General features: G+C 37.9%; 2 protein-coding genes across 7 annotated transcripts in view; both read left to right on the top strand.

The window, feature by feature from the left end:
• LOC117971683 (transforming acidic coiled-coil-containing protein 1-like) overlaps window positions 1-17070 on the top strand; it is a 61823-nt gene extending 44753 nt beyond the window's left edge. For 3 of the 5 annotated variants that reach the window (XM_059008426.1, XM_059008422.1, XM_059008424.1), the window contains 10 exons: window positions 1444-1504; window positions 3160-3346; window positions 7004-7056; window positions 8445-8576; window positions 10102-10178; window positions 10261-10304; window positions 11064-11224; window positions 11615-11721; window positions 12567-12687; window positions 13590-17070. In XM_059008426.1, coding sequence (XP_058864409.1) covers window positions 1444-1504; window positions 3160-3346; window positions 7004-7056; window positions 8445-8576; window positions 10102-10178; window positions 10261-10304; window positions 11064-11224; window positions 11615-11721; window positions 12567-12687; window positions 13590-13658 — 1012 coding nt within the window. In that variant the 3' untranslated portion in view covers window positions 13659-17070. The remainder of the gene's footprint in view (window positions 1-1443; window positions 1505-3159; window positions 3347-7003; window positions 7057-8444; window positions 8577-10101; window positions 10179-10260; window positions 10305-11063; window positions 11225-11614; window positions 11722-12566; window positions 12688-13589) is intronic. The other 2 variants (XM_059008423.1, XM_059008425.1) reach the window with 1 other exon arrangement.
• A 3077-nt stretch (window positions 17071-20147) lies between these two features.
• On the top strand, window positions 20148-26220 carry LOC131706862 (activin receptor type-1C-like). 2 transcript variants are annotated; one of them, XM_059008737.1, is made up of 3 exons: window positions 20148-20245; window positions 23152-23265; window positions 25094-26220. In XM_059008737.1, the coding sequence occupies exons 1-3, from the start codon at window positions 20197-20199 to the stop codon at window positions 25303-25305; spliced, it is 375 nt and encodes a 124-aa protein (XP_058864720.1). In that variant the 5' UTR covers window positions 20148-20196; the 3' UTR covers window positions 25306-26220. The 2 variants fall into 2 exon arrangements, with proteins under 2 accessions (XP_058864720.1, XP_058864719.1); XM_059008736.1 differs by having other exon boundaries at window positions 20182-20245; window positions 23125-23265.
• Window positions 26221-27993: the final 1773 nt, after the last annotated feature.

Here is a 27993-nt window from a genome sequence, read left to right as displayed (position 1 = left end):
ACAATTATTTTTGTTTTGTATATCTATGAAGGTATTTGTAGAATGTTTAGTAGGGTGAATTTGGGGGTTTGGTGGCAAGTTTCCTTAACAAATGTAGTAAAACGTGATTAGGCAGCATTCCCCATTACAAAATGGCTCGAGACACTTTCTCACTATGGGGAGGGGTTAGGAATCTTAAACCACTCACTGGTGGAAGAAATACCTCTGCCGATTTTGGTCTAAGTTGGCAAAATTGACCCATTTCGCTTATTGACCAAACTTAGTTTTAGTAAGGGAGAGCTGAAACCAGAGTAGGTACATTTGTTAAAAAGAGATATGTTATTTACCCTACCCTATAAAACACACATACACTGTTCTTATAAAACACTACTTCATTCCAGTTCAACTGGTTACATTATCTCTAAAAAAAAGAGTCTATAGAAAATTATAAAGCACACAGATGATCACATTTTCTGTGGTACAAAGGTTACCCAAGGCGGGGCTCTGGAGTTAACAGAACAGTCTAGTGATGCATGTGTACTACAGGCAGGCCCTGCTAGTTCCTGTTGTACCATATCTCCATATGAAGAATCCTGTCTGTGCTCCATTCTATGTAATATTTAGCTGTGAAAGCATGACTATTTTGGTAACAAAAAAACAGTGCACAGGGTAAACTGTAAACAGCTTTAATTGTATGCTTTCCAAACTTCACATACAGAGACCACTGGCTGTGCACAGTTTTGAATTACAGAAACATTCTTCTTTCCTTTTTTTTTTTTTGTCATGGCCAGGCTAAATTTGTTGGGCCGTGTGATGATGACACAACAACTTTGTGCATGCCTTAGTTACAGGCCTATCAGAACAAAGGCCTAATAGTGTTTGTCTGCAATTTTATGTCTGCTATAAATATAAACAAATCAGTTTTGCAGCACAATACTGTCGCTCAGTACTGTGGCATGTCACTTTGCTCAGGTCTAAACCCTGCTGAAAGTTCCATTAACTCAACTTTTAACCAGCATGTGTTGGGAGCTGGAAGTTGGAACAAATGGTGCATAAGGTAAATAAAACAACAGGTAATATGAAACCCCAGCACATGATGACAGCAGTAGATTAATTCAGGAATGCTGGCTTTTGCTGAAAGGGATTTTAAAGTGACTGACGTTTTCTTGAACCAGCATATATAACTGCCTTGAAGAAAACCAGTCGAAATCCCATCTCTGACCAGAATAGACCACTGAATAGAATAGAATAGAATAGAATAGAAACATGACCTGGGAATGTAGTGGACTTGGCTCCATAAAATTTACAACAAAGGGCTCACTCAAAATACTAGACCCGTTCAAAGATGACTCTCCTCGGGTCTCAGGCTTTGGCTCACTGTGCTCGGCAAAGTCTTGCTAAATATTTCAGGGTGAATATTGCATTTCCATTAAACTCTACTTCCTTTTTTCCAATTTCCCACAGGGGTGCCTGCAAAGTAAAGAAGTATGAAAACCAGTCCCTGGTATTGGATATCTGTGGTCAGGTAAGTAAAATGAAAACTAAAATGGAAATGAGTCTCTTCCCCATTTAAAGAAGTAATAAGTTAAAATACAATGGGAAACACATATTGTGGTGTAATAGTATAATATCTACAGCTGACCCTGCTTCACTCCCATTTTAAAGCAGGGTTAGGCAAATAGCCTCTGTTTACACGACCAAAGTAAACAGAGTGAATTGTGAAAGTAAATGGCAATTATAGTCTCTGAGCATGTTGGCAGTGTGAATAGGGTACAAGTCAGCACTTAGTCCATAATTATTACATTGAACAAACTGAAACTCCTAATAGATATAAAAGCACCTAATTATTGAATTCTGCCTATTAAAACTGTGATGGAATAGAGGTGCCTAACCCTGACTTGAAAGGGTAAGGGCTTAAATAAAACCTAAGATATACTGCGCCTAGTAATGATTGTGTCAGTCCTCGATTTTTGATCTAGTGTATATAGATTTATAGAAATACAAGTATATTGTTTCCATTTTCCATAAATAAACACTTACACGTGTCCTCACAATCACAGCCCCTCCCCCCACACATCCACAGTCATACACATAAGACCACATACTGTACGGCTACCTAAACACAACACATGCGATTGAAGCTTTACTGAGATTCTTCACGGGGCATCGATACCTGCAGGCTCGCTGTTGGGCTATGGTTCCAATTCTACAGCAGCACATTAGTAATGGAACCTCTCGGGTGAGCTGGCGTTTTGACAAAAGCATGAGTCACATTCATGTCTGTGTTAGGGAACTGAAATAGAGCAGTCGTGCTGACAAAACTCAGCAGGGAACAAAAACACAGACTCGGAGATGAAGCTTTTTGCTTCCCGAAGCATCATGTGATGTCTCCATAAGGAAGGGGTGCTGGTTGGCCCACGATTGGCTTATAAAACGCAATTTCTAGAAAGCTGTTTATCAACTGATGCAGCTGTTTTCTGTAGCACTGTACTTGTAACTGGTTATAACATTTGTTCAGTTTGAAAAACTGTGAAAGATTAGTTTTTTTATTTGAAAGATAACAGATTTGTCATCTTGTCCGGGTTCTACCAGACACTTTTTACACACACACTAAAAAAATGTTTGACATGAATATTTAAAATCTCAGCCCATGTTGTTTTTTATCCCCCATAGAACTAATATTATACAGTACAGAGCTCTCACCTTGCTTTATTTGGGTGTCACAGCATCTGGCTGAACCTTTTATAGTGTAAAAAAACACCTGCAATGAACACTTATAAAACCTGTTATTTGTATTGGCTCATGCTTGGCCACTGGAGATCATATGGTGTCCGTTGTTATGAAACAAGCAACCAGTGAAGGCAGCGGGCCAGTGAGAAATACATGGCTCTTTCTTAAAGTTAATGAGCTAATTCACCAAGCTGTTTCAATCTGTGGAAACTGCTTGTAACCCTCAATAATTCTGGACAGACCCTCGCTAGAATCGCTCATCATCCAATGGGTGACATCATATTGCCCATTTTCCATGCCAGACAAGTTGTGTGTCTGGTATTATGTGTTTTTACACAGTATGTGTAAGGATGTGTGATACATACTGTAACAGGTACAGCAAACAATTTTTCAATGTTCCCACATGTGGCCACACACTGTAAGTAGTTATGCATCCTCCACTGTTCTTAGCAGGAGGATGAGCCGGTGACGGCAGAGGCACACAGAGAGGGTCATGCCACCGACGAAGAAAAACTGGCATCAACCACCTCCAGTCAGAAGCAGCCACTGACCGAGGTCAAAGGGGACAACGACGACGAGTTTTTCGAGTGCTCCAACGTGCCTGAGTCTACCCGTGCAAAGAAACACCTGGCTGAGGGTAGGTTACACCGTCCCTTTGAAGTGACTGTCACCGTCTAATTCCAACACTGTGGCAAAGGACTGCTGCAAACATTTCCACTATTTTAATTGAATTTAATTGCCACGGCAACCATCTGTACATTGAGAGCACTTTATTATTTAAAAGAAACAAACCAACCAAAAAATAATAATTTTGATTAGGTTGTAATAGCGATGTTTGATTTGATTTCCTAGACGTTTTAGGAAAAAAAAAATATATAAAACATGTAACATATAAAAAACCTCTCATGAGGAGAATCCCTCCATTACTTTTGTATGTACCACAGTGTACAGCATTTATGTGTATTATTATTATTATTATTATTATTTATTTCTTAGCAGACGCCCTTATCCAGGGCGACTTACAATCGTAAGCAAAAACATTTCAAGCGTTACAATACAAGTAATACAATAAGAGCAAGAAATACAACTTTTGTTCAAGTAAAGTACAAGTTTGACAAACCACAATTCAATAATACAGCAGGTAATAGTGATAGTTACATCAGGATATGATTAAATAGTGATAGTTACATCAGGATGTGATTAAATACAAAGTACTACAGGTTAAACACTTGGCAGATTACAGTATTCTGAAGTACAGGATTAAATGCAGTAAAATAGGGGCTGATAAGAGCAAAATAAAGCAAAATTACATGAAGGGTGATAGTGTCCCAGGATACAAACAGAGGAGTTCTACAGGTGCTCTTTGAAGAGGTGAGTCTTAAGGAGGCGCCGGAATGTGGTCAGGGACTGGGCAGTCGTGACATGTCCTGATGTGTACATGACATAGATCCATTACCGTTTAATGTACACATACTACTGTATAATAAGGCTGACACTAAGATTTGACAAGCATATTCTACACAGTGGTTAAAGTTGTTAAACACTTGGAAAAGATTTAAATTATTCAACTCGAAAGGCTGTATGAGCTTCTAAAATGAGCAGCTTGGTAGAGCTGTAGCCGCTTCTTAGTACCTCTGCTAAGCATCTCATTACACATTTTAAAGGTACTGATAAAGACTTCTAGTCGAAACATACTAACTGAATTTAAGTTTCCTTTAGTATTTCTAAAAAAAAAAAAAAAAAAGATACCATACAAACCTTGCCTAATGACATCCGTAATGTGTTTGTTATATAACAGGTTTAAAATAGTAGCTATATTTATAAATGGGACCTTTTCCAAGGTTGCAGTTATTTAGCATTTTCATTCCATAAACTTGAATTCTGTTATTACGTACATTAAGATATAAGCTTGTTTGAGCAGTAATGTCATTTAGATATGATTGCTCTGTCAGAATAAGAAGGATTCAGTAAACAAATACAGTGCCTTCAGGACTTAGGTTGACAAGTTACAGTGTACATCATATAATGCAAGCCACATTTATACTCTTGATTTGTAAGGACTGAGTCAGCTCACCACACTACGGCATTGATAAATACTGTTGATGAACAGCATGACCCTAGTATATATCTCCATGGTAACCAGTCCTATACAGAGCACGCAGTGTAAATAAGACGGCACCAGTGGCCGAAGCGCAGAAAAAAAATAACTTGGCATGCAGCACTGCAAATCCCGACCATAGCCTGATCAATAAGCTGAAGACTGTTTGAAAATTAAACAGGCTTCATCTTGTATTAATATCTGTAAAGCTATTAATCCACCATTAATATCAAATGCTCTTATTGCGCCCCAGTAAAACTCTCTATCTCTGTGATTTCCTGGTAATGTAAAATGTTTTATAAACCTGTGAGAGGGCTTTAGAAATGACTTGGGGTGAGTAACTGATTTTGTACAGTACAGTATATATAGTTTCCATTTTCATAATAGGATATCAACCACTAGCCCCTGGATGCAATACTCTTGAATACGCTTGTAATTTTGATAAAAGTAGCACACGGTCCTGCTGTTACGTTTAGCAATTATCCCCATGATGTACCAGTGTACTCTGTGGTGATTATTTTTAAAAGGCTGGATTTAATAACATTAAAGACTATGGCGAGGAGCCAGCAAGATTCAGCTACAGATCTGGATTATAACTTCCTCTATTAAAAACAAGAACGATCTGCTGCTTTTGAAGTTGGCCCTGGGCTGGGAATGTGGTTATGACCTCCTGATACAGTAAATAAAGTACAATGCAAGTGTTGGATAGCAAACACAGGAACTGGGCAGCCTGTATACACTGTCTGCTGAGAGTAGAACCAGCTGGAGTTTAATATTGTAATAGAATAATATAAAATGCATATAATTGATCTAACTCAGTCTAATTTAATTCTGTATGGTCTCGCTAGACACTTTAGATCAAACTAACTGCACTACCCAGGCAACTAACGGTACTTCATCCAGAAACTATGGGGTTGATTTGATCAACCTATACCTTGCCGAGATAAGCCACAATTGAATTTGTTTTAGAGCATTTTACAATACCAAGATGTCTACTGTACCTGCATTTCATCAACAGCCTGTTTTATGCGTACTCCCAGGATAAGCACAGTAAGGTGGTTCCTGCAAACCTAGTAGTGCTGCACAAACCGATTATTCACATCAAGGTCACCTGATTGTCAGCACCTGATTTCTCAGGAGGCAAATCCGAATAATCAAATAGATTTGAGCAGCACTAAAGCATTGTGCTGTAAAATGCACTAAACTAATCCAGCTTTATCCTGGCAAGGTATAGCATAATAAAATCAACCCCTGAAGTCAAGCAGACAAATGTTTCTGCTCGTACCTTTATCAGTGTTGATGCCGAAAACGTTTGGTGTCGGTGTCTGTTACCTACATCTTGCTTATCCTTCTGTGCTCTCTCCTTTATCAAAAGTAGATCTCGTTCAATCACTTTCTTTACATTCTCCAGAGGTAGAAGAGGAATTACTAGATTACTAGTGCTTAAAATAATGTGTAAGAAAATTGATTTCCAGGCTGTAGTGATCATTCCTTTTAACTTTCTATTCATAAAGCTGAACTTGGCAGCTCTTGGAAACTTATACAATGTATCAACACTTTTTCATTCACATTAAATTTGGACCGCTGTAAAGTTTAGTCTTGGTTATTGAATCATTTTTTAAACCTGACTGGAGTCCTAGTAAAAGTGTATCTCTGCTGACCCCTTCTGGAGACTTATTGATAATGCAGGCTTCATATACAGTACAGTAGAATTCTGTCAGTTGAGCTAAACATAATATTCAGCTATCCAGAGTAAATATGACTATTCTGCATATAAATGGGATTGGTGCATATGAAAATCTATCAAGTAAACAGGTTAGTCAGCTAAGAGACTTCTGTAGTTGAAGGAAAAGATTTGAGCTCAAATTAAAAAATATAAATTCCTTGACTAGGTAGCATGAATCGGATAGGATTGTACATATAGTACAAGGTACAGAAAACTGACTCATTATTTATGTCGTTGCCTGAACAGTAAAAACTAAAACTTTGACAGAAGGTTGGCTTTTCGAGATTAACAATAGCAGTTCCTAAAAAAAACACATACTGCAAAAAATCGACAGCATGTGTGTTGTGTAGTTCAGGAAACCAGAGTTAACTAGCAAATTTGAATGCTGGATTATTGTTGCATATAATTCTTAACCAAAGCATGTTTTGCTTTTACTTGGTAACATTTCATTTGTTTATACATCCCTTCAGGTCTTGAAAAAGCAGTAGCCAGTTCCTTGGCAGAGACAGAATCCTGCTCACCTGTAAGTAATGTTTTGTTAAAAAGATAAAATTCGCAACTAGGGATATAGTAGAATAAATAAGACTTAAATGAAATTCAAAGGCCCTGGATCGATTACAAAAATATTGTGCTGAAATGATGATGTAATGGTTTACCACTAGGTGGCAGTAGTAGTAAAACAGGACTATTTGCAACCATGGGGGTCAATTAATGTCCGGCTTTGAGCATTTCATGGTCAGCATTGCAGTTCATACGACAACCAAGGTCCAGTAGTATGAAGTATGATCGATTTGAAGAGTCAATACTGTTTATTAGACTTTGCTATACAACTCTCTAAATCTGTTATGATTACTTTGACTACCCCAATAAAATGTAAAACAGCAAGATAGCAGAATCATTTCAATTAACAGAATAAAAATAGTTTGTGGACCCATAATGTTTGTATGCCGCTATATTTCCACATTGTGTGAAATTATTTGGTTTCGTAATTGAAAAAAAAAAAATGCATCCACACTTTTCTGCCTCCTTGTGGGAATCTTACAATATACAACCCAGCTTTCAATGAACTCCAGTTTTGCCAGCATGCAGTGTTTTAAGATAAGCAAGATACAGCAGCAGCAGACAGACCAATAGCGTGAAACACTCTGAGGTTAACCTAACTCGTTGTCTGCGTTTTCTTTTTTACAATTTGGTTTGTAACGTTAGTGCATAGCACTGCACTGACAAGAACAACAGGTGACAGTAAGATTTAGCGCTGTCTTGTAAAGGAGATTATCCAGGTGTGTTCTAATATTAATACATTAATCCGCAAGGTCGTCTGTAGAACAGACCAGCTTCAGCTCTAGCAGTTTACTGGGGTGGGTTTGGTATCGCTTTAGTGCCATTGACTGATGGTTGAAATAGTTTCATTCATTGAGGTCTAGGCTTTCAACCCAAGAGAAGTGGACCCTGAGAAATGTTTAAATGTAGGGTTCTATATCTATCACTACATCTGTTACATGCCAGGTTCTCATTGCTAATTATTCTTGGCACATTCTGGGAAAGAAAAGCACCAAATAGGACTACTTACAAGCCATTACATTAAACATTATTTTTTTCCCGGTTTGATAACTTAAAAAAAAAAAGACTAAATAAATCAATTCTAATAGGTCATTATGATAGCATGGTTCTGTTATACGTCCAATTGGAATTCCAGGGTTTGGGTTAGCGCAAGTCTGCTAAACTGTCTGTTTGCAAATACTGTGCAATGCAATTCAGCCCAAAAGAAAAGCTGAATGCAAATACAAAGGTTGTACAGTATTTGTGTGAGCACTGTGCCTAACCTATTGTCATCCTTCATCTTCATGAGCACTAACACTGCTAAAAAAATCTATCTGTCTATCTCACCTTTACCTCTTTATATTTCCACAGTACATCGACCCGGCTGGAACAAAAAGCAAGCTGACGGGAAACGAAGGCCAAGGAAAAGGAAGCCCCATCTTCGACACGATCTGCATCAGTGAGGCAGACAAAGAGGCTGTGCTGAACCTGATCAGAGAAGAGGTACCCAACAATGCCATCATTTTACAAGCAGCTATATATATATATATATATAATATACACACACACACACATCAGCAGTGTGGAGTAGTGGTTGGGGACTTTGACCGGAGGGTCGTGGGTTCAATCCCAGGTGGGGACACTGCTGTTGTACCCTTGAGCAAGGTACTTTACCTAGATTGCTCCAGTAAAAACCCAACTGTATAAATGGGTAATTGTATGTAAAAAAATAATATATAGTTTTAAAATAAATAAATAAATATAACTGTAGTGTACAACGTTGAAGGCATATGAAAGAAAAGGGTTTAAAAAAATGTACACAACAAGTTTAAAAAGATTTAAAAATATTTTATTTTCAAGATGTTTTGGGCAAAAGCCCTTTTTTGCTGTTTAAAAAGAAAAACAGCTTTTAAATAGCTGAATAAGGGCTTTTGCCCGAAGCGTCCTGAAAATAAAATATTTTTTAATCTTTTAAACTTTTTGTGTACATTTTTTAAAACCTTTTCTTTCATATGCCTTCAATGTTGTACACTACAGTTTTATATATATATATATATATATATATATATATATATATATATATATATATATATTATGTGACAAAGTGGGGGGAAGTTTTGTCACATACTTCCTGTCGAACTACGGTCTTCTAGTGTAAATAATTGATTCCTTTAACAACGCAAGTTTGGTTGAACGAGACAGCGCTCGTATGTTTATTATTAGTCTTTGTTTCGGCAGGTTGTTCAAACACTGACATACATATGACTTTTCCAAACAAAATAAATTCAAACAAAACAAACGCCTACCTCTTTCATGGAGGTCTACCTAATCTTGTTAGAGACTTAACTGAGTTCTCGGACGGCTAAGCCGTTTACCGAGTCATAAACCTAGTGTAATTGTTTCTACAAGAGAATCACAATCGAAAACAATACTTTCCTCAGCAACACGCCGGGTCTGTGTGCAGGACTGAGCCTTGTCAAAAAGCCCCGCCTTGTTGCTTCAGCCCAGTTTAAATACCTGTGCTAATTGCCAACAGGTGCCTAATCAAATCTGGCACTTGTTCAATTAGAACCTGTCTTTCAACCTGGGAAGTGTAGTTCAGTAGGCCACGGACACTGAACTACATTTCTCTTAGAATCCAGGGTTAAATTGTACAAATCGAGGCCGAATGTATATCCCATCCATTACCTTGCCCCGTACTTTGTTACAATATATATATAGTTTTAAAATATATATACTATGTGTGTGTGTGTGTGTGTGTGTGTGTGTGTATATATATATATATATATATATATATATATATATATATATATATATATATATATATATAATGTGCACTAGTATAAAGTATTGCAATTATACATCATACAGTGACAGAAGAGTATATTCTGTTGCATGTTAAACATTAAACTGTTGCATTGGTCTGCACCCTTTTAAACAAAGTTTATTTTCATTTCACTAAATAAGATGATGGTACTTGAATTCACTGCTGGTGTGTTTTAATGATACCTGTTTTTGTCTTGTGCAGATCATCACTAAAGAAATTGAAACCAATGAATGGAAGAGGAAATATGAAGAAAGCCGACAAGAAGTGTTTGAAATGAGGTACCTGGACATATTGATCTGTGGTATTTATGTACTGGTTGTGATGATAAGTTGCTCATTGGGATTTTATTTCTTTTCTCAGGAAAATTGTAGCAGAGTATGAGAAAACAATTGCACAGATGATAGGTAAGTGTATCTGCATGTATAGTTATGGACAAATGTTTTGCATCACCTAGAATTTTAGAATTGAGACAATTTAAAAAAAATTAAATAAAAACTATACAAACGTAATTTAGATATTCTATTTAACATCATGTAATCAAAGAAGCTACAAAATGATATTGGAAAAGTCTACCGAAAGTCATAATGGTTGTACAGTCACATTTTTCAATTTGTGTCGGTTCTTCATTAAGTATATGGAAAACTACAAAGCGGTATGTAATTCAATATGTTAACGTAACATCATTCAGCAGGTTTCATTCGACCTTTATGAAGCAAAATTAGTTAATTCTGTAGGGTGATGCAAAACTTTTGGCCATAGCTGCATATCATATGTATTGCAAGTGATTTATTTGTATATGTTTATATATTTATCCTTCATATCCATCTATCTAGTAATCTCACCTGCCATAACACTGTCATAAGGGTGTAGGGCAATCAAGGGCAAGCAGTGATTCGATGTGAGGAGTGTCTGTCATTGTGAACAAAGCTGACTGGCATCAAGGAGATGCAGCTTTTATATATTACAGAACACATGTCAGGGAGGCGTTTGCATAGCATGTTAGTCATGTGAAGGGCAGTTGTGTCAGTTGTTCTTGCCCAGCCCCTTGTATTGTTGGTAAACACATTACAGTACCAGTATTCCTCATGCATTTCAAGCAGCACTCTGCCTCCTCTAACCTGTTTCCCTGCCTTGCTTGACTCTGTCTGTATCACACCTCATAGAAGACGAGCAGCGCACCGCAATGAGCTCTCAGCAGGGCCTGCAGCAGCTCACCCTGGAGAAGGAACAAGCCATCTCTGACCTCAACTCAGTGGAGCGCTCCCTGTCAGAACTGTTCCGCAGATACGAGAACATGAAGGGAGTCCTGGAGGGGTATAAGAAGGTGCCTGTTCTCTTATTCTGTGACTGATTTGATGGAGGTGACCTGAAACCCACAGCAGCACAGTCTGAGTAGACCAAATCTACGTTTCTGTTTTTCATCTTGAATGATATTAATTCCAACGTTTTTATTTTTAAAGACAAGCTGAAACTCCTGTACTTCTTTTCACATTTTATTTCAAAATGGACATTTAATTAGGTGGTCCAGAAAGCATGTCATTATAAAACTTCAATTAAATTTCCGACCTTATTATATAAATACAAATGTGCTCCTGGCTAAAAGGCTTTGAGGCCCGCGACTGTATTTGAGACTGCTGCTCCATTTTAAAGCCTGTACTGTCACATGCTTGGGTGCTTGTGCTGATCTTGTTCCCGTGGTGTTCCGTTCCTCCAGAATGAAGAGGTTCTAAAGAGGTGTGCCCAGGAGTACCTGGCCAGGGTGAAGCAGGAGGAGCAGCGCTACCAGACTCTCAAGATTCACGCCGAGGAGAAACTAGACAAGTGTGTGCATTTCACCTGTACCTAAAGGGCTTGTGTCACACATGCAGTTTTAAAATAGCTTTTACATACTGCACAAAAGGCACAGTTGATATCATCAACATTTATTCTAATATCCCCTTCAGTCACTGTGTGCATACAGTAATTGTACTACATTACGTTCCTATCTATGCATCTCTTGTTTTATAGTGTGTGGTTTTGGCAGGGCAACTTCTCAAACGCCATAGAGTTCACACAAACTGCTTGAACATTTAAAAGAAAAAAATATCAATTGTGACCGACTGCGATATTTGATATCCTATTACGTGTCTTTGTATACTTTGGATTCAGCTTAGATAATTATTTGCCATATAGTGCTCTGTCCCAGCAAAAATTGCTTTTGAAAAGACTCAAGAATATGATTGTGGGGAAGTGAAGTGGGGAGGCATATTAGTGTTACACATGCTTCAGTACACATTGTAACTGTAATATGCTTCCCCACCTTACAATCAGCCTTGAGGAGGCTTGTGAAGCATTTTGCTACCAGCAAGGCTAATAATGATGCAAGCAGAAACAGCAATAGAAAATCATATAAAAACACACATAATAGGATATCAAATAGGTAAGAATTTAAAGGTGAATCCCCTTTCATTAGCATCTGTTTGAAAATGTAATTTATAACATTCTACTGCTGCAAGTAATGTAACAGCAAGTAGATTACAAAGGGGCGTTATTTTTGGAGTATACAAACAAACCGGCCTGTTAAGAAGGCTTGCTTTTTAGTACTGTTGCATTATTGAGTTTTGACCATCAGCCCTATGAACTATAGTTCTAGTTTGGTATTAAACATGTGTTTCTCTTTTGCATAGGGCAAATGAAGACATTGCTCAGGTCCGCTCCAAATCCAATTCGGAAGCTGCAGCCTTTCACGCCAGTCTAAGGAAGGAGCAAATGAAGGTGGATTCCTTGGAGAGAGCACTTCAACAGAAGGTACAGTAACACTGCCAGAGCGACAGCGGGTCTACAATGGAAACCACTGCAGTATAATTACAGTGAAAAGAGGGCCAGTAGTTAACTGCTGCTACACTCATTAAGACTGCTAGTTACAATTCATTAAAATTCTAAGTACAGAAAAAAAAATCAAAGGTTTTTTTTCAACCGAAATAGGCTCAAAATACATACATTTCTCTAAAAGGTGAGTGTTGTAGTACCGAATTTTGTAATCTAATATAAACACCAAAAACGAACCCTAGATATGCATTATTTATCTATCAAAGCCTAACAAGATGGAGGTTTGGTTTCACAGCTGGGTGGGATTGAAGCCCAAGCAAGCTCAATGACTCACTGGTGCACAAGGTGAGACAGTGTGTGACTGAGCTTCGGATTAGCAGTGGAAAGCCACCATACAGAGAGGCCAGACACGGATACTAAAGCTAAGTGCCTTCAGTGCACAATGACTTCTCTGGGCTAACCAAGGTTTTTGGTTTCTCTTTTTCTTCCGTTGAAGATCTTATGTTACTTGTATTTTTATACTTCCATTTGGAATGCGCAGCTAAGATAATGCAGTAGATAAGGTTGCAGCTACCTCCTGGAACTTCATACTTCATTGCAGAGTTATAGTTCTGTTGCAGCAAGCAGACAGATGGGACCTACGGCAAAGGAACCAGGATGCAACAGTTTATCTGTAATGTTATATTTCAGTATTTGTCCTGAATTAACATCAAAAAGAGCCAAAAGATTGTGAGCACCATAACTTATAATGTTAATAAATCCAAGAAGAGGTGAAAGAATTTATTGTAAAGCATTGACTAGTTCTCCTTTAACTAAATGAACTATAACTATATGCTACAGACGGTTTGATTCTGATGCTACATATCATTCCTTTTCTACAGAATCAAGAAATTGAAGAGCTCACCAAGATCTGTGATGAGCTCATAGCCAAACTTGGAAGAAATGACTGAATCTTTTCAGTACAGTAACTCCCACCCCACCCCACCCTACCCCACCCCCCCTCACCCGTATTGAACACTGTGCACGCAACAGCTATAAGTACCCACCTTACCTAGCAGAGACCACACCCTGTAGAATGCATTCAGACCCTGTTAACTGGTTAACATCCACTTGGACTTAAAGCCAAAAACGAAGAGCGAACCCCAACTGCAGAATCGCTTCCACACAGTTTCTGTCCCATTTGAACATAAATTGAGCAGCAGAATTTCCTGGCAGGACAACAACTTGAAAGAACAGCGGAAACAAGCTGTATCCCCAATGTGATTTCCAGGCTGGATAGAAGCTGCACTTCCCTATATAGATGCCTGCTGCACACCAGATCAACCAGAAAGACTAGCAAACATGTTAAGTGGTTCACTGTAGTGTATGCCAGTGTTCATATGCAAAAACAACTGGGGCTTCCTCAGGTGTTTTATTTTATCTGCAATTTCCCTTATTGCCTAAGAGGGACAAAATGCACTGTTTTTTCTTTGCCTCAAACACATGAAAGGACAGTATTGAAATAAAAGAAGAAATTTAAAAGATGGTATACCATGTATACCGTACCACAAACCTTATATTTTGTGCAATTTTAATTGGGTTATTTTTTTGGTTTTGTTGCTGTAGATACTTAACATACATCACAAATTTAAAGAAAGGAATAGTTAAAAAAAAATAAAAATAAAGGATGCATGATAACTATGCACATCAACAACTATGGCAAACCACCTTACAAAACTAACTACAAAAGTATTTCTCCAAGTGGAAATGTACTGGCTCTCACCCCAGTGGAGGAACTTGAATCTCCAAGATGACTCAGGATACAGATCAAGCACAGAAGCAGGGCTCTGGAAATCGATTTGCAAGAATACTGCATGGAAAAGTCAAGTTGCGTACCTTCAGGGAGCCCTGAGCTGAATTCAGAGTGCAAGCTGGAACCTGTATCCCACTGAAATCCAGTACATGGTGCCCCTCTTAAGAGTGAAGGCTTGATCTCAGTTGTTTACGGAAAACCTCTTTGCTGCTACGGTCTAGCTGAAAAGCAATAGGTGTGACTTTATGATTTTCTTTTTATTTCCTCTGTTGCCAATGTTTAAATCTATATAATGTAAATAGAAGGTCGATATGTTTGTGAAATACTGTTACAGAATTGATTCCCTGTGCAGTACATGGTATATAGCAGTGGTACTTGATCAGTCTTTTCCAGTGTGGAGTGCCTGTTTGGTGTTTGGTTTTTTGCCAGTTCCTCTTTGGATGGGGAAGCGATCAGTGATTTGCTTCTGTTCTAAAGTACAATTGTAAAACCTGCAAATGTTTTAAACAGAATTCAATGACGTTTCTAAAAAGATATATAGTTTCCATTATATACAATATAGTAGTATGTAATATATTTATGTTACCAATATACCTGTTAACTAAAGTACGTAAGAACCAGTCAAGTGGTGCCTTCATCTGTGCACTTAAGTGAGCTCAAGACAGTTTTCTTAAGGTACAATACTTAATGTTCATAAAAAGGTTTGTGGTTCCAGTGTCTCTACCACTGTTTGGCAGGTAGTTGCAAAGTGGGTTAAGACATTGTCTGGTGTAGCCAGTGCCAAAGTGAATAAACTGGGTTTCAATATTTATATTGAATTTCAACAAAGTTTAATAGATTTAAATAGTAAGTGTGCAGTTTCTTAAGCTTGCAAACATGCTAAACATAACCAATTCTTGGTTAAAACTTTTAAAAGGAGCCATGCAAATACTCCTGGTTCCATTTGACCGTCCGTTGCAGACCAGTGAACTAAATTCAATTCATCGAGTTCCAACCAAATAAACAAAAACTCCAGGTGCATGTCAAAGCTGACCCTTCCTTAAGTAAGAGTCAGGAGGTGATTTCATTTGCTTGTAAAATGTGTTGCCTGCTCCACTGTTTAAGGCACGCTTATTACTTTATTCACAGTGGAGGCTTCTCTCTTTGGTGCTCATGCAGTGAAGAGCGCTTAACATTAACCATTTAAACTGCAGCACAGACACAGCCATCCGCAAGATACAAAAGCCGTTTGGTCATACACCTAAGGTTTTGTGGTTATTTATACAGAACATTTACAACTGGAAGAAAATGATCTGTACTTTCCGGCTTTTTACTTATACAATATCAGGTCTGAATAGCACTATGAAGATTATTTCCCTTTGCAAGGCCGTAGTTAAGTACCATACAGATTTAAGCCCATCAGAATAGGACACAGCATACTCTTTATATACATCTACAGCATATTATGTAAAAAAAAGTGCAGATCTATTTAAGACTCATCTCTTCATATGTATATAAGAAAACACATTTTAAGACCAAACCATTCTGAGGAAAAGTATGAATAAATGTATTTGGATCTAACTATAGTAATTAAATGCAAATGAACAAATATACAACATTTTATTTCACCACTAATAAGCAACATCCAGTATATGTATATAAAATGTAGAACTTTTTCAAAACATTCAATGAAAAAATTACTTTAGGAAGCTAAGTAGCAGCAACACCAAGATAATACGGTTCCTCCTAAGACTTTACGTGAGTGTTCGAGAATAAAAAAAATGCATTTCAAAAAGTTGCTTATTGACGAAGTTCCCATACAATGATGAAATATCGTAGGTGTTTTTTTTTTTTTTTTTTGTAAAATGTTAACTGTATAATAAAAACACCCTTTTAAAATGAAGGGGCAGGAAGAATTTATTTTGCAAACAATCCAAGTTGGACTTTGTCATGGATTTCAGCAGTTTCTTAAGGTCGATAGGGGTTCTGTTGATAAATTGGGATGAAATAAACTGAAATGTTAAACTGTGGGAGAATGTGTCGGAGACACAGAAGAGTTCTATTTCATTGTGAATTTGAACAGGATTGTGGGACTCTGCAGCTTAAAGCTCCATCCTTCACGCGGCCCCGCTGTGTATATTTGCCAAGTGGTTTGGTTTGGTTTGTGCCAGGGAGGGACAAGAAACGCAGTTCAGCTACAGGAGATGTATGCTAACTCCAGCAGCATATCAGATAAATGATCCTGTTATAAACTCCATTCGCCTGACTGTACCATAGCTATTGCTATCAAGTGCCAACAGACATTGCTGTGTATGTGTGCCAAATGTAAACGGTATGGTTCATAAGTCTTATTTAACAAAGAGAAGCGACTAATCAGTCTTTTACAGGATATATATTTTTTATTATTTTAATCCACTGTCGCCATATCTCTGCATATGTTTTATGTGCAAACAGCTCCCCCTTTTTAATGCCATAAATATTTGTAAAGTTAAACTTACACAGCTGTAATGAAATTATAATGTTTTACTAATATATATATATATTTTTCCTCATATCTCATTGCCTGAATAAAATGATCACGATTATCACTGTCTTAAAGTGTTGGTCAGTTTTTTCTTTGATAAGTCTTTTTCTGCCAGATACTATTTGCCTGTTCAATTTTATTATCACAGTCCTATATTCATTTACTAAGGTAAAGTAATTGTGCACTTCTGTGTGTTATTTACTTAACTTTTTTTAAAGGAGAAAAACACCTACTGACTTTACTAAACTAGTTTAAAACAGCTGATGTAATTGGGAGTCTCAAAGAATAAGTAGCGGGATTCAGAAAAATGTAGTGTTATGCCCCACATGTTGCTACAACTGTTTAAATAATGTACATGTAGTTTTTCTTTTAATTATTAACATCCTGACAACTTTTTACATTTAACTTTAAACTCTGTTTCATTCTCTTTTCATAATGGCCGCTCTAGTGCACTGGGGTTTGAGATCTGTCCTCTAAATCACATAACAAGTGCTCTGGCTTTTCTATTCCGTACCCATCATGGGTCGTTATCGCTGTGTTACCTGTTTGACAGTGTGGGCAATAATCCTTACAGTGCACTAGAGCGGACATTTTGAAAAGAGCTTTGAAACAGAGTTTAATGTTAAGATGTTTTTTTTTAATGTACTGCTTTTTAATGAATGTAACTGCAGCAAAAATAAGTTTCAAAAACAGCAGTCAAATTACAGTAAATATTTTAAACCTAAGAAATCACAAAATGAATAAAAGAATGAGAGATCCTTTATTTTGTAGGTTACATTTAACTTTTTTTTATTTTTATTTAGTTGCCATTTAAAATTTCAGTTAATTTCTTATGTATTATAATTTCTATAACATTTACCAAATAAGTCATACACCAACAAGGTACTACAGAGAAAGAATGTCTGTGAATTGGAGAGTATTAGTCTGGTCCTGGGTTACACACACACACACACACACTTGGATCCTCTCAGACTCCGGGGTAATTGATTATGACAGCATTCTAAAGCAAGGTAAGTGATCAGTGTGAGCAAAGAGGATTATTCGTGCAGCACAGAGCAACGCAAGCAACTTATGTAAAAAAAAAAATGCAAATAATAATACTTATGTAGCAAGCGCAAAGACAATGTTTCAACTGTTTAAAACTAGCAAGAATCTAGTCCGGACATTAACTGCTGCTCTGAAGTAGTTTTAATTCCTCTCTTGGAATATTCTCCTTGGTTTCACATAATATGTCGTAGGGGGTCAGACCTGGGGTCAGATACAATTGTAATTGTGCAATTCATAATTAACTGCAATTAAACCCTGACACACCTGCGTAATTATAATTGTAACCCTACCATATAATTGATAGATTACAGTTCAATTATGCATTAATTTGTCATTTTATCATTATTCTTGCATTTTCAACCACTTTTAGTTTGAAAGAAATTTAAGTTAGAGAAGTAAGGATACGTGCAAAGGGATTTGCGGCTGCAAAACACCCATATTGTGACCAAAATCGATGCGTTTAACGGCCATAAAGTGGGACTTTAGTGGCCACTAAAAATGCGCTGTATGTAAAGCATGGTTTTCACCTGCCGTTCTGCACCCGCTATCAAATTAGCACTTTGCCATCATTAATCCATTTAAATGATAGAAAAGTATTCAAATGAAGAAAAGAGCATGGAATTGGGTGGGGATCTGGAATACTAAGGGGGTGCAAACATTATAATGAGATGTCAAGATTTTGCTTTGCACTTTGGCAATTGCTGAAGTTCCAAAAATGTTGCACCTCCTCTTACAAAGTGCAAACCATTGTAGAAGCGAGTAATTAAGAGCTGTATAAAACCACACACCTTCAGAGACCTGTCATTGGCCTCAGGATGGCTGCTGTGGTACATAGCCTGATGGGGCGACGCCACTTGGCTCTTGTTGAGGAGAGACAGGAAAACCTTCAGAGGAGAAGGGCAAGACAGAGAAGACCCTGTATATTCAAACGCAGGGTCATTTTGTTTGTATGCTGGAGGATGTGGTGTAAGGCATTATCGTCTCACTCCGCAGGTCATCCTAGACCTAATAGCTGAATTTCTCCTTTTCATCACCTGGTTGACTGTCCTCCTGGTGTCATGACAGCATTGACTTTCTCCACTACAGAGGACCATATGGCCTCTGGTAACATAACCTCAGCTGTAAGGACTCTCAGCTCCTCTTCAGAAAACTATTCCAATGCACCAAGAGGACTTTGCTGTGCCATTTTTTTTGTTCGGTTTTATAATTATTGCCCACTTTGTCAAACAGGTAACACAGCAATAATGATCCATGACGTGGTAAGGAACAGAAAAGCCAGAGCACTTGTTATGTTTTTTTTTTTTTTTTTAATTGCTCTTTCTGTAGTAATTTAGAGGACAGATCTCAAACCTCAGTGCACTAGAGTGGACTTTTGAAAAGAGTTTTGAAACCGACTTTGAAGTATTAAAGGTTATCAGGGTGTTTACAATGAAACGAAATTACAGAAATGTTATTTAAACAGTTGTAGCGACACCTGGGGACGTGTAACGCTATATTTTTTGGAATCTTACTAAATCTTGTGAAATGGGCGCTTACAGGTATGTGGGTCAGAGGGAACCAAGTTCTGATCTAAACTGTGAAAGGAGGGTCATTTGAGGGGTCTGCAATTTGATAGAAATGACGAGATGTATCAGATGGGCTCTTTAAACAATATAATATTTTATTACTTCTCACCTCTCATGCTAAAGCTAAACATACTGAAATCGTTTAAAGATGGATGCAAGTAAAGTATGACCTGTAAATTATCATAGGATTCGATGCAAAAAATAAGAACACAGCAACAGACCATTTCGTTTCTGTAAATATACTTCATTGTAGTTCCACTAAAGGTAAAACAAATTCCATGTTTGTCACATGTAGGCAAAATCCCCACCTTATAGACTCTTTGTGTAGTTACACTACAGGCGAACTACCTTCCAACACAGTTTCAACACAGTTTAAAAACACTTATGAAACATTGCAGTCATCCTCAATGTCATATCACTGGTCCATGTCCTGGTCATTAAATACAGTCTCCTAAGTACATTATCTACAGACGTTTGATCCGCACCATGGAAGTAGATTAGTAATAAGACCTTAATACAACAAGACAACAGTTTCTTTTCCCCAGTGCTAGCAGGGCTACACTACCAGAAATACCAGCACCATGCGGACCCTCCTGGCTTTGCTTGTCCTGGCCTCCTTGGCTATTCAGAGTGAGTACTGACTGTATATGAATTAGGGGGGAAAGGGTGCTCTGAACAGGAAAAGGGTTTATATGTTAATAAAAACAACAGGCCTATTTTTGATATTGTCTTGCATGGTTGTATTTCATTCATACCAACACCAGGGCTTGAGTCTCGCACTAGTCCTGTTCCCAGTACAGAGTTTCAGAACCACACTTTTTTAGCTACATTGTTGAATTGACTACTGTAGGTGTCAGGAGTTTTAAATATATCAGATTCCTAGGAAATCTACTCTAAACTGATCGCACTTACCACAGCATGAATAAATCCCACCCGAGTCTGTAGGTTTACTAGGAGTCGTTCCTGCAGCTGTAAGGGAGGAACACTTTATTTAAAATCAAACTCCTAGCTCCCGAACATTTAAATAATATAGTTATTTGAGGGTAGTTCTGAAACCCAGGACTGGGTGCAGAGTTAGTGCGAGTTTCAAGACATGCAAGACCAAATAAATAATAATAATGATAATAATAATAATTTATTTAATACTAACATAATACAAACCAATGACCAACTTTTTAAACATTTGTCATTGAATTTAAAGTATTTTATTATTTCTAAATGTGTTTTGTAGTTAAGGGAGACGCAGTCATGTATTACAATACTAAAAATGAGGGGTATCCTGAAAAAACTAAATAACCCACATTTCATTTACTTTAGGTACCAACCAAACGCAATTTTAATATTTAGCAAAAATAGTTCAATCTGAATTTGTATGATTTCAGGACACACTGCAAATGTATAAGAGGGTGTAACCAAGCTGTAACTAACCTCAGAGGCAAAATATAATGTACTGTAATTAGTTAGGCTCTTTTATAGATTCAAGACCGGTACAAACTGATGTACAGACAAATCTTGATTACCATCTGTTATCAGAACTCCCTCCTGGAAACCTGCCCTTTTTGTGTGTAGGAATTCTCTTAATTGAAATGCACTCTCACTCCTATCTTGGGTATTTTAGTACAGTGCAGTGTTTCATATTTGAAGGTAAAGGAGTTGCATTATAACTTTTATTTAGAGGTTTCTTAGTTATTGTAATAATGTGGTTTTATAAAACACACCTGAACTTAATTTGTTTGGATACTGGAAGTTTTTCTGTATAGTTAAATTAGTTGTAAGATTGATTTTTAGACTCTATTGCTAGAAAGGTATGATCTCACATTCAACAAACAGATATCGGTCGTATATACTAGATACAACATAAATAGCAGTAGGCATCAGTAACGGTATTCAGCCTTTGTTTACGCACATGTTCACATAATGAAGATAAAGCACTTGGTACTTATAAGTTACGTCCTTTATAATACTGTTATACCTTGTTTGTTTTATAGTGTGGTACTTCTGTATCAATGAGGTTGTCCAATAGTTATTAACTACTGAATGATTAAGCAACAATTATTATCTGTGCTTCTTGTTTGCGAGCATTCAAACATTATTGCTACAGTACCGCAAAACTTGCTGCACAGCATTTCATTGATTTAAGGGAATGTCCACAAGGGGGCGGTGTTGAATAGGAATCACTTTCGCTACTGTATAACTCAAAAGAACAACACTGACTGCAATGAAACAAACATGCCAACTCCACCATGCCACTTGAACACCCACGTTGCATTACTCGCATTTTTCTTTTTGGTTTTGTCATTCTGATAACAGGAAATACTGCATCCAAACTCACAACTAAACTATGTGCACATGAGCACAAGCTATCTCAGATTCTCCAGTACCAAACCTGATCAACAACAATCCATTTCAATTGCAACATAACTACGGGTATTCCAAGATTTAACTGCAGGAATTCATGCTTTTTTTTTTTTTTTTTTTTTTTACTAATTTTTTTTTTATTTATTACAGATTGTTTCGGAGGGTGCAGAAATAGGCTAAAAAGAAGGAATTTTATAGAAACATATACAGTATATAAAACCCTTGAACAATTCCAGCACAATAAATATAACAATACAGTCAAATAAAATATAAATAAAAAAGAACCCCCAAACCCTTAAAGACAGCATATCATTTAACATACTTTCAGTGAAACATTTCAATGCATATCAACATGTAGAACATATATCTTTCAAAAATATATAGATGAACAGGGTCTGGTTCTAGTCACCAAAGCTTTGTTTCCACTGCCCAATCTTGCTGTGCTCAGATACATTCTTGTTGACCTTATGAGCCTTATAGTTTCCTCCAGCAGTAAGGGTAAGTGTTAAGTTAATGTGGTTGTGTCAGGCTGTCAGCCTTAGAAAATGCATCATGACACATATACCAACACTGTAAAACATGTATCTCTGCTGTAGTATCAATCCACTATCTAAGTGTTTTGAGCACTGTGTGCTCACTCAGCCCGCCCAGGTAAATGCTTTACTACACATTCCACACACTTAGACCTGAATGCATGCAGAGGGAGAGCAGGGTAATCATTGGAACAACACGGTGCTCATGGAAGAAGTCTAGAGCTGGGTTTGGCACAGTGGAAACACGGCTTTAGCCTCAGTAATGGTACACATACTCTGCTGAATATTGTTTGCAAAAAATTACCTTACAACCAACATGTAGCATTAGAAAGCAAAGTCATTACAATCAACTAAACCAAGCAAGGTCACCTGTAAAAAAAAACCCAGAAGATGAAAGAGGCACCGTGGATTAGCATTCACCTGTCTTAAGCTGCCCTAAATGCCCAGTCAATATGGTAATGGGTTAAATTAGACTATGTTGTAGTTTATTTCCTTCCCTAGTTTTCCCATCAGGAAGACCCAAGGACAAAAGAAACGCGACAGTCGCCACTGAATTAAGAACCTCCTTTCTCATGCGTGAAACCCTCCTGTTACCAGTACTGCTTAGTGTCAAATTAGCTGTCTTTTCTTGTTCTGTGTGCAAAGGCGAGGGCTTGAAATGCCACACCTGCGTGTCAGCCAATGAGGATGAATGCAATCGACAAGGATCGCAGAGCTGCCCCCAGTTCGCAGACGCCTGCTCCACCATCACTGGAACAAGTAAGTGCCGGGGTCTGGGGGAATCAGACATGTGATGGGGTGAAGCTGCCATGCAAAACACCACCTCGATTGCACCAAGCCCTGTAATACATTAGAGACACAAGCCAACTGAATGCTAAGCACTTTCAGTAATAAGTAATTCAGAGCTGTCCAACCCAGAGAGTTTTTAACCATATGGAGAAGAAAAAAAAAGTTAGTTTACTGCAAAGCTGCCATGATACAGTAGTACACTAAGACACGGCATCAGACGCCATATTGTGGAGCTCAGTGAGCCATATATGAATCAAGAGCCATTGGACAGCCCTGAGGTAAAGGATCAAATTGGAAAGTGTGCAGATTTATATAACCTGTTGCATACCACAGAACAAGCAATATTCCATGGATCTAAATACTGCTGACAATCAGCTCCTTCTTCACATTGCATGTGCCCTAGTCCAGTAACACTTCCCAGCACTCCGCTGCATAACCTTCAGCAATCTGGATTCGAATGTGATAGCTGGAGGCAACTTTGAACAGAACAACCAACGCTAACTGCAATGTTCTCAAGCTTGCCCCTTTTACAACAATCAGCTTCTTCTTTCGCCCAGTTACACCAGTCCTAAAGTCCTTACAGTAGCACCCAATGGGTTAAGACCCCGACCCCTGGTGGTCATTTATGAAATTGCATTTCATGTTGCAAGCTCTTTGGAGCCTGAAAAGTTAAGGAAACTCGGGTTTTGTAAGTACTTGGATGCAGAACCTCTGTACAAAAGGAAGGGCTGCAGTGGCACTTGTGGCCCAGTAGAGGGCTCTGCATTAGGCAAAATAATAAGGTTTCTCATTGTAATCGTTTTAGTGCAAGATATACGTTATATATATATATATATATATATATATATATATATATATATATAAGTGTTGAAGTGTTGCAACATATACAAAATGAAAACTTCCACTTCCAGAGAAGAAGTTGTAAGGCTTTATTATTATTTGGGACAAGAGACAAGGCCTATCTGGTAAGACTGTAGATTAGTCCAAGTTTTGATGCCACCACAGCAGCTCTTTTAATAACATACACCACATCTCATTCCCACTAAAAAGATGTAATAGGAAACAGTGATTCAGCATAACAAGGGTAGGAACTGAAACAGCCCCTGAATCATCAGGCCATCCTCCGAGCAAACCACCAGAATCCGCTGACACAGCACACAGTGAAGCCGCAAAGCTGTGGCAGAGTGCAGGAACTGGGAGAAGAAACTGCTCGAGCCATGAGCATGGAGATTACCCCCGTTAGGAGCTTTGAACTTTCAGCTTGACAAAACAACAAAAGGGCTCTTTAAGTGCGGCCGGTACACCAGATTGCAACCCCCCCGGCAACACTGCCTCCAGTGGATGGAAGACATATTACATAGAATAAATTGGGTATTTCCCTGCAGGGATAAAATCCCTGATTATGGGTATATAGACAAGGCAGTCAAAACTTGCTGTAAACATTATTTAACAGAAGTTATTGGGTATGTCAGATTGTGGGAATATATGGATGTGTCTGTATGTATGTCACAGTTACATATCTACATGCATCTTGAAAACACATTATTCGTCATAGTGTAAAATCAGTAATTTTAATATACTTTACCATGATACTAACAGCTTGTTTGCTTGTATGACATCTGGGACCATTTATCCAGCTGTTATGAAACTATTAATTGGCATTTCTTATTTTTTACTATTCAATAGATATAGCAGATATAAGTCCTGGTCATCAATCATACTGCACTTGGACATTATAAGACGTGATCTCTATGCTGCATACTGTACGTTTAGTGCTTTGTCTCTCCCCTTATTTCAGACACAGTCATGAAGTCCTGTACTTACAAGGCCTTCTGTGACAAAGCCCACCACAGCAACTCTGGCATGAAGATGGACTGCTGCTTCACAGAAGACTGCAATGGACCCCACAAAGGAAAGAGTGCCAGTCATAACGCTGGGGCTGCCCTTCTCTACAACCCCACTTTAATGTTCGGAGCTTTGCTCACCAAGCTGGCATTCAGCAGACTCTAAAAAGCAAAACCAACCCAACCCTAAAGCTAGTCCCTCCCACCTTCCTCATGCAGGGGTGTATTGATTTGCTGTAGGCACAAAATGCACCGTCTTGAAAAGCAGTGACAGGACCTTTTCCTGTTGTCAGATGCAGTAACCGTAATTCTATGTGCAGCGGTTAAGAAGCCAGGACTTTAGAGCACACTGGCTTCTTTTTATTAAAGCTATCAAACTAAATTTCATAAAATTTTAAATGCATCCTCTTGTCAGTCATATATTACCATGTTTTTTTTTCATAACCCAGCATGAGAGCATAGAAAAGGTTACTTTCAGATTTACTACATTGTTATTAGCTTTTAGTAACTATTGCTTTAACCAAACCCTGTTGTCTCTGCTATGTTGTATGCTTATACATTTGCTCAGTGACAACTTCTTTTAAACGCTGTAACATTAAAGAAATCTGTAGTGATTTTAATTGTAGAAAGAATTAGTGTGGAAGTATCACTTAAGTCAGAAATGGCTTAGCCCTTCTAACCCTGAGGAACTCCTGTAAACAATGACATACTTCATAGTATCCAAAACGCTCCTAGTGTTTAAAATCAATGGCTCAAGAAATCTCACACTCTCTACAGTATCTGAAAATCTGATTGGGGGAGTTAAGAAAACGTGTCATGTTGTTACGATACAAATATTGCTCATGCAAAATAAACACAGGGTGAGAAGAACTATACAGACACATTGTACAGCAAGTAGTGTATTCTGCAGATATTGCAAAAATGGTTTTGCAATTAGACTCACGAAATAGTCTGTGAACATTGCAGAAAGTTAGTGTTACACAGAAGTGAAAGGAAAAGCTGCCACCAAAAAAAAAAAGAGATACCACACCACTGTAGGTAAAAAAAAAGAATTAAATAAATACAATTCTATAAAACAGAACATTATTGTGGAACAGTTTCAAACATAATACAGCAATACCACTATGTAGCATGAAAATCTGCAGTAACAATCTGAAGCTATTTTATATGCAAGTGGGATGAAGACTTCAAGAAGGGAGGAGTGCCTGTGGCTAAAACTACCTTTATTGAATGTAAACAAACTGTCAAATCCCGCTTTTTAATAAAGTAAAGCCCAGGAGGCAATGAAAGGAGGTTGTATCTACAGAGCACACTTCTGAGCGACTGAATTCTGTTCTGAGAATAAGCAGAAGGCTCTAGTGCGGTCATGTTCGTTTTTCATGTAATATGACCCACATGAAAAATACTGTACGAGTTCAACCACAGTGAAAAAGCGTTACCAAGCAACATGTTACATTACTGCACTGATTACTGCAACCCACAACGACACTACCATACATTAATCCTACAGTAGCGTCCTATAGGATAATACAGTGCAGACTAATGTAGTAGACTACATTCTTTATCATTGGGCAAGGGCATTTTGAGATAAGGAATGACGGATATTTGTTGCCTCAAATTAATGGCACTGTTGCCTAGTCCTAGTGAACTACATCATTTATGATACAGTACATTCACAGACAGGTGGAATCACTGAAAGTATGCTACAGGACTTCCCAATAGCGAATCCTGAAAAGTCACACTAGCAGTATTTATAGTTGTTTTTGTTTTTCTTAGCATATCAGTGCTTTCACCCGAGTTCAGGAGATGCTCTTCATTTCAAGCTGCTTACCAGAGACAAACTGTATAACACAGGCTAGATTCAGCAAAGCGTCTTTATAGGATGTAAGAGACAGCACCAAAGAAAAGTGGTTTTCAACATTTCCATCTCAAATACCAGTGTTTCCATCAGGGACCATCAGGTGTACCAGTAACTATGTGAGATCTTAAACAACTGTTATAAAACCTACCCCATTACAACTGTGTTTCTTTGTGTGTGTGTGTGTGTCTGCAAGTTATGACCGAAAATGTTACGGCATCATCTAATTATTTGACAAGAGTTCGGCACAATCAACAACACAGTGTGGCTGCTTTGGTTTCCCCATCAACTCTCATCGTAATTTCTCTGTGATTCAGTGGTATGAAATGATTGATACAATAGTGTGACTAAGGGAGTATTGTCATAAAGAACAACTGCCGGTGTGTACCAGTTGCAAGCCTGTCAGGTACCAGTACTGGTACGCGTGCCACAGGGTGAAAACCACTGACCTGGAGTGTCCCGGTGCTTACTCATATAAAAGGCACTTTGGCTGACTTAGCCTAGAACTGAAGAGCAGCTCAAAAGCACCTTACAAAGACTTAAAACACACACACACACAAAGAAAGACAGAAAAAAGCTCAAAATTGCACTTGCTAAAAACAGAACAGCCCAACATGCTTTCATTAATTTGCTTGTCATGGGCTATGGAAGCTGCCACTCAGTTTTGTGTGTTCTGTTGAAGATTAGGGGGAAAAAAAAGCTTTAACGTGCCATCACAGACTCAGCACCGTGCCGTATCTCAGATCTGCAGGTGGCGGAAAAGTCGTGAAACTCTCCTTATCTTTACGACAGATCTGTGAAATGCTACAGCAGACCCGGTACATTCAGATCTTAATCTCAGGGGCAGTTTAATGACACGATGTGTTTTTTTATTCAGAATGTATTCCAATTGTTAACCACAGTAGGAAAAGTGATTTACAATCTCCTGAAAAAACAGCTTAAAAAGAATTCCAAAAATAACTCCTCATGAAGAAATAAAGGGTGGTTCGTCCTTCA

Source organism: Acipenser ruthenus, chromosome 37 (genome assembly GCF_902713425.1).
Source record: "Acipenser ruthenus chromosome 37, fAciRut3.2 maternal haplotype, whole genome shotgun sequence".
Taxonomy (NCBI): domain Eukaryota; kingdom Metazoa; phylum Chordata; class Actinopteri; order Acipenseriformes; family Acipenseridae; genus Acipenser; species Acipenser ruthenus.
Note: the sequence above shows the minus strand (reverse complement) of the source record. Positions and strands in the feature narration are given on the sequence as shown.

Excerpts from the sequence above, each read along its gene's own strand:
- LOC131706862 (XM_059008736.1), top strand. The coding sequence starts at position 20,197 with ATGCGGACCCTCCTGGCTTTGCTTGTCCTGGCCTCCTTGGCTATTCAG. Across the intron at positions 20,246-23,124 it reads GGCCTCCTTGGCTATTCAGA|CTGTCTTTTCTTGTTCTGTG; the intron begins GTGAGTACTGAC and ends GTGTCAAATTAG. Across the intron at positions 23,266-25,093 it reads CTCCACCATCACTGGAACAA|ACACAGTCATGAAGTCCTGT; the intron begins GTAAGTGCCGGG and ends CCCTTATTTCAG.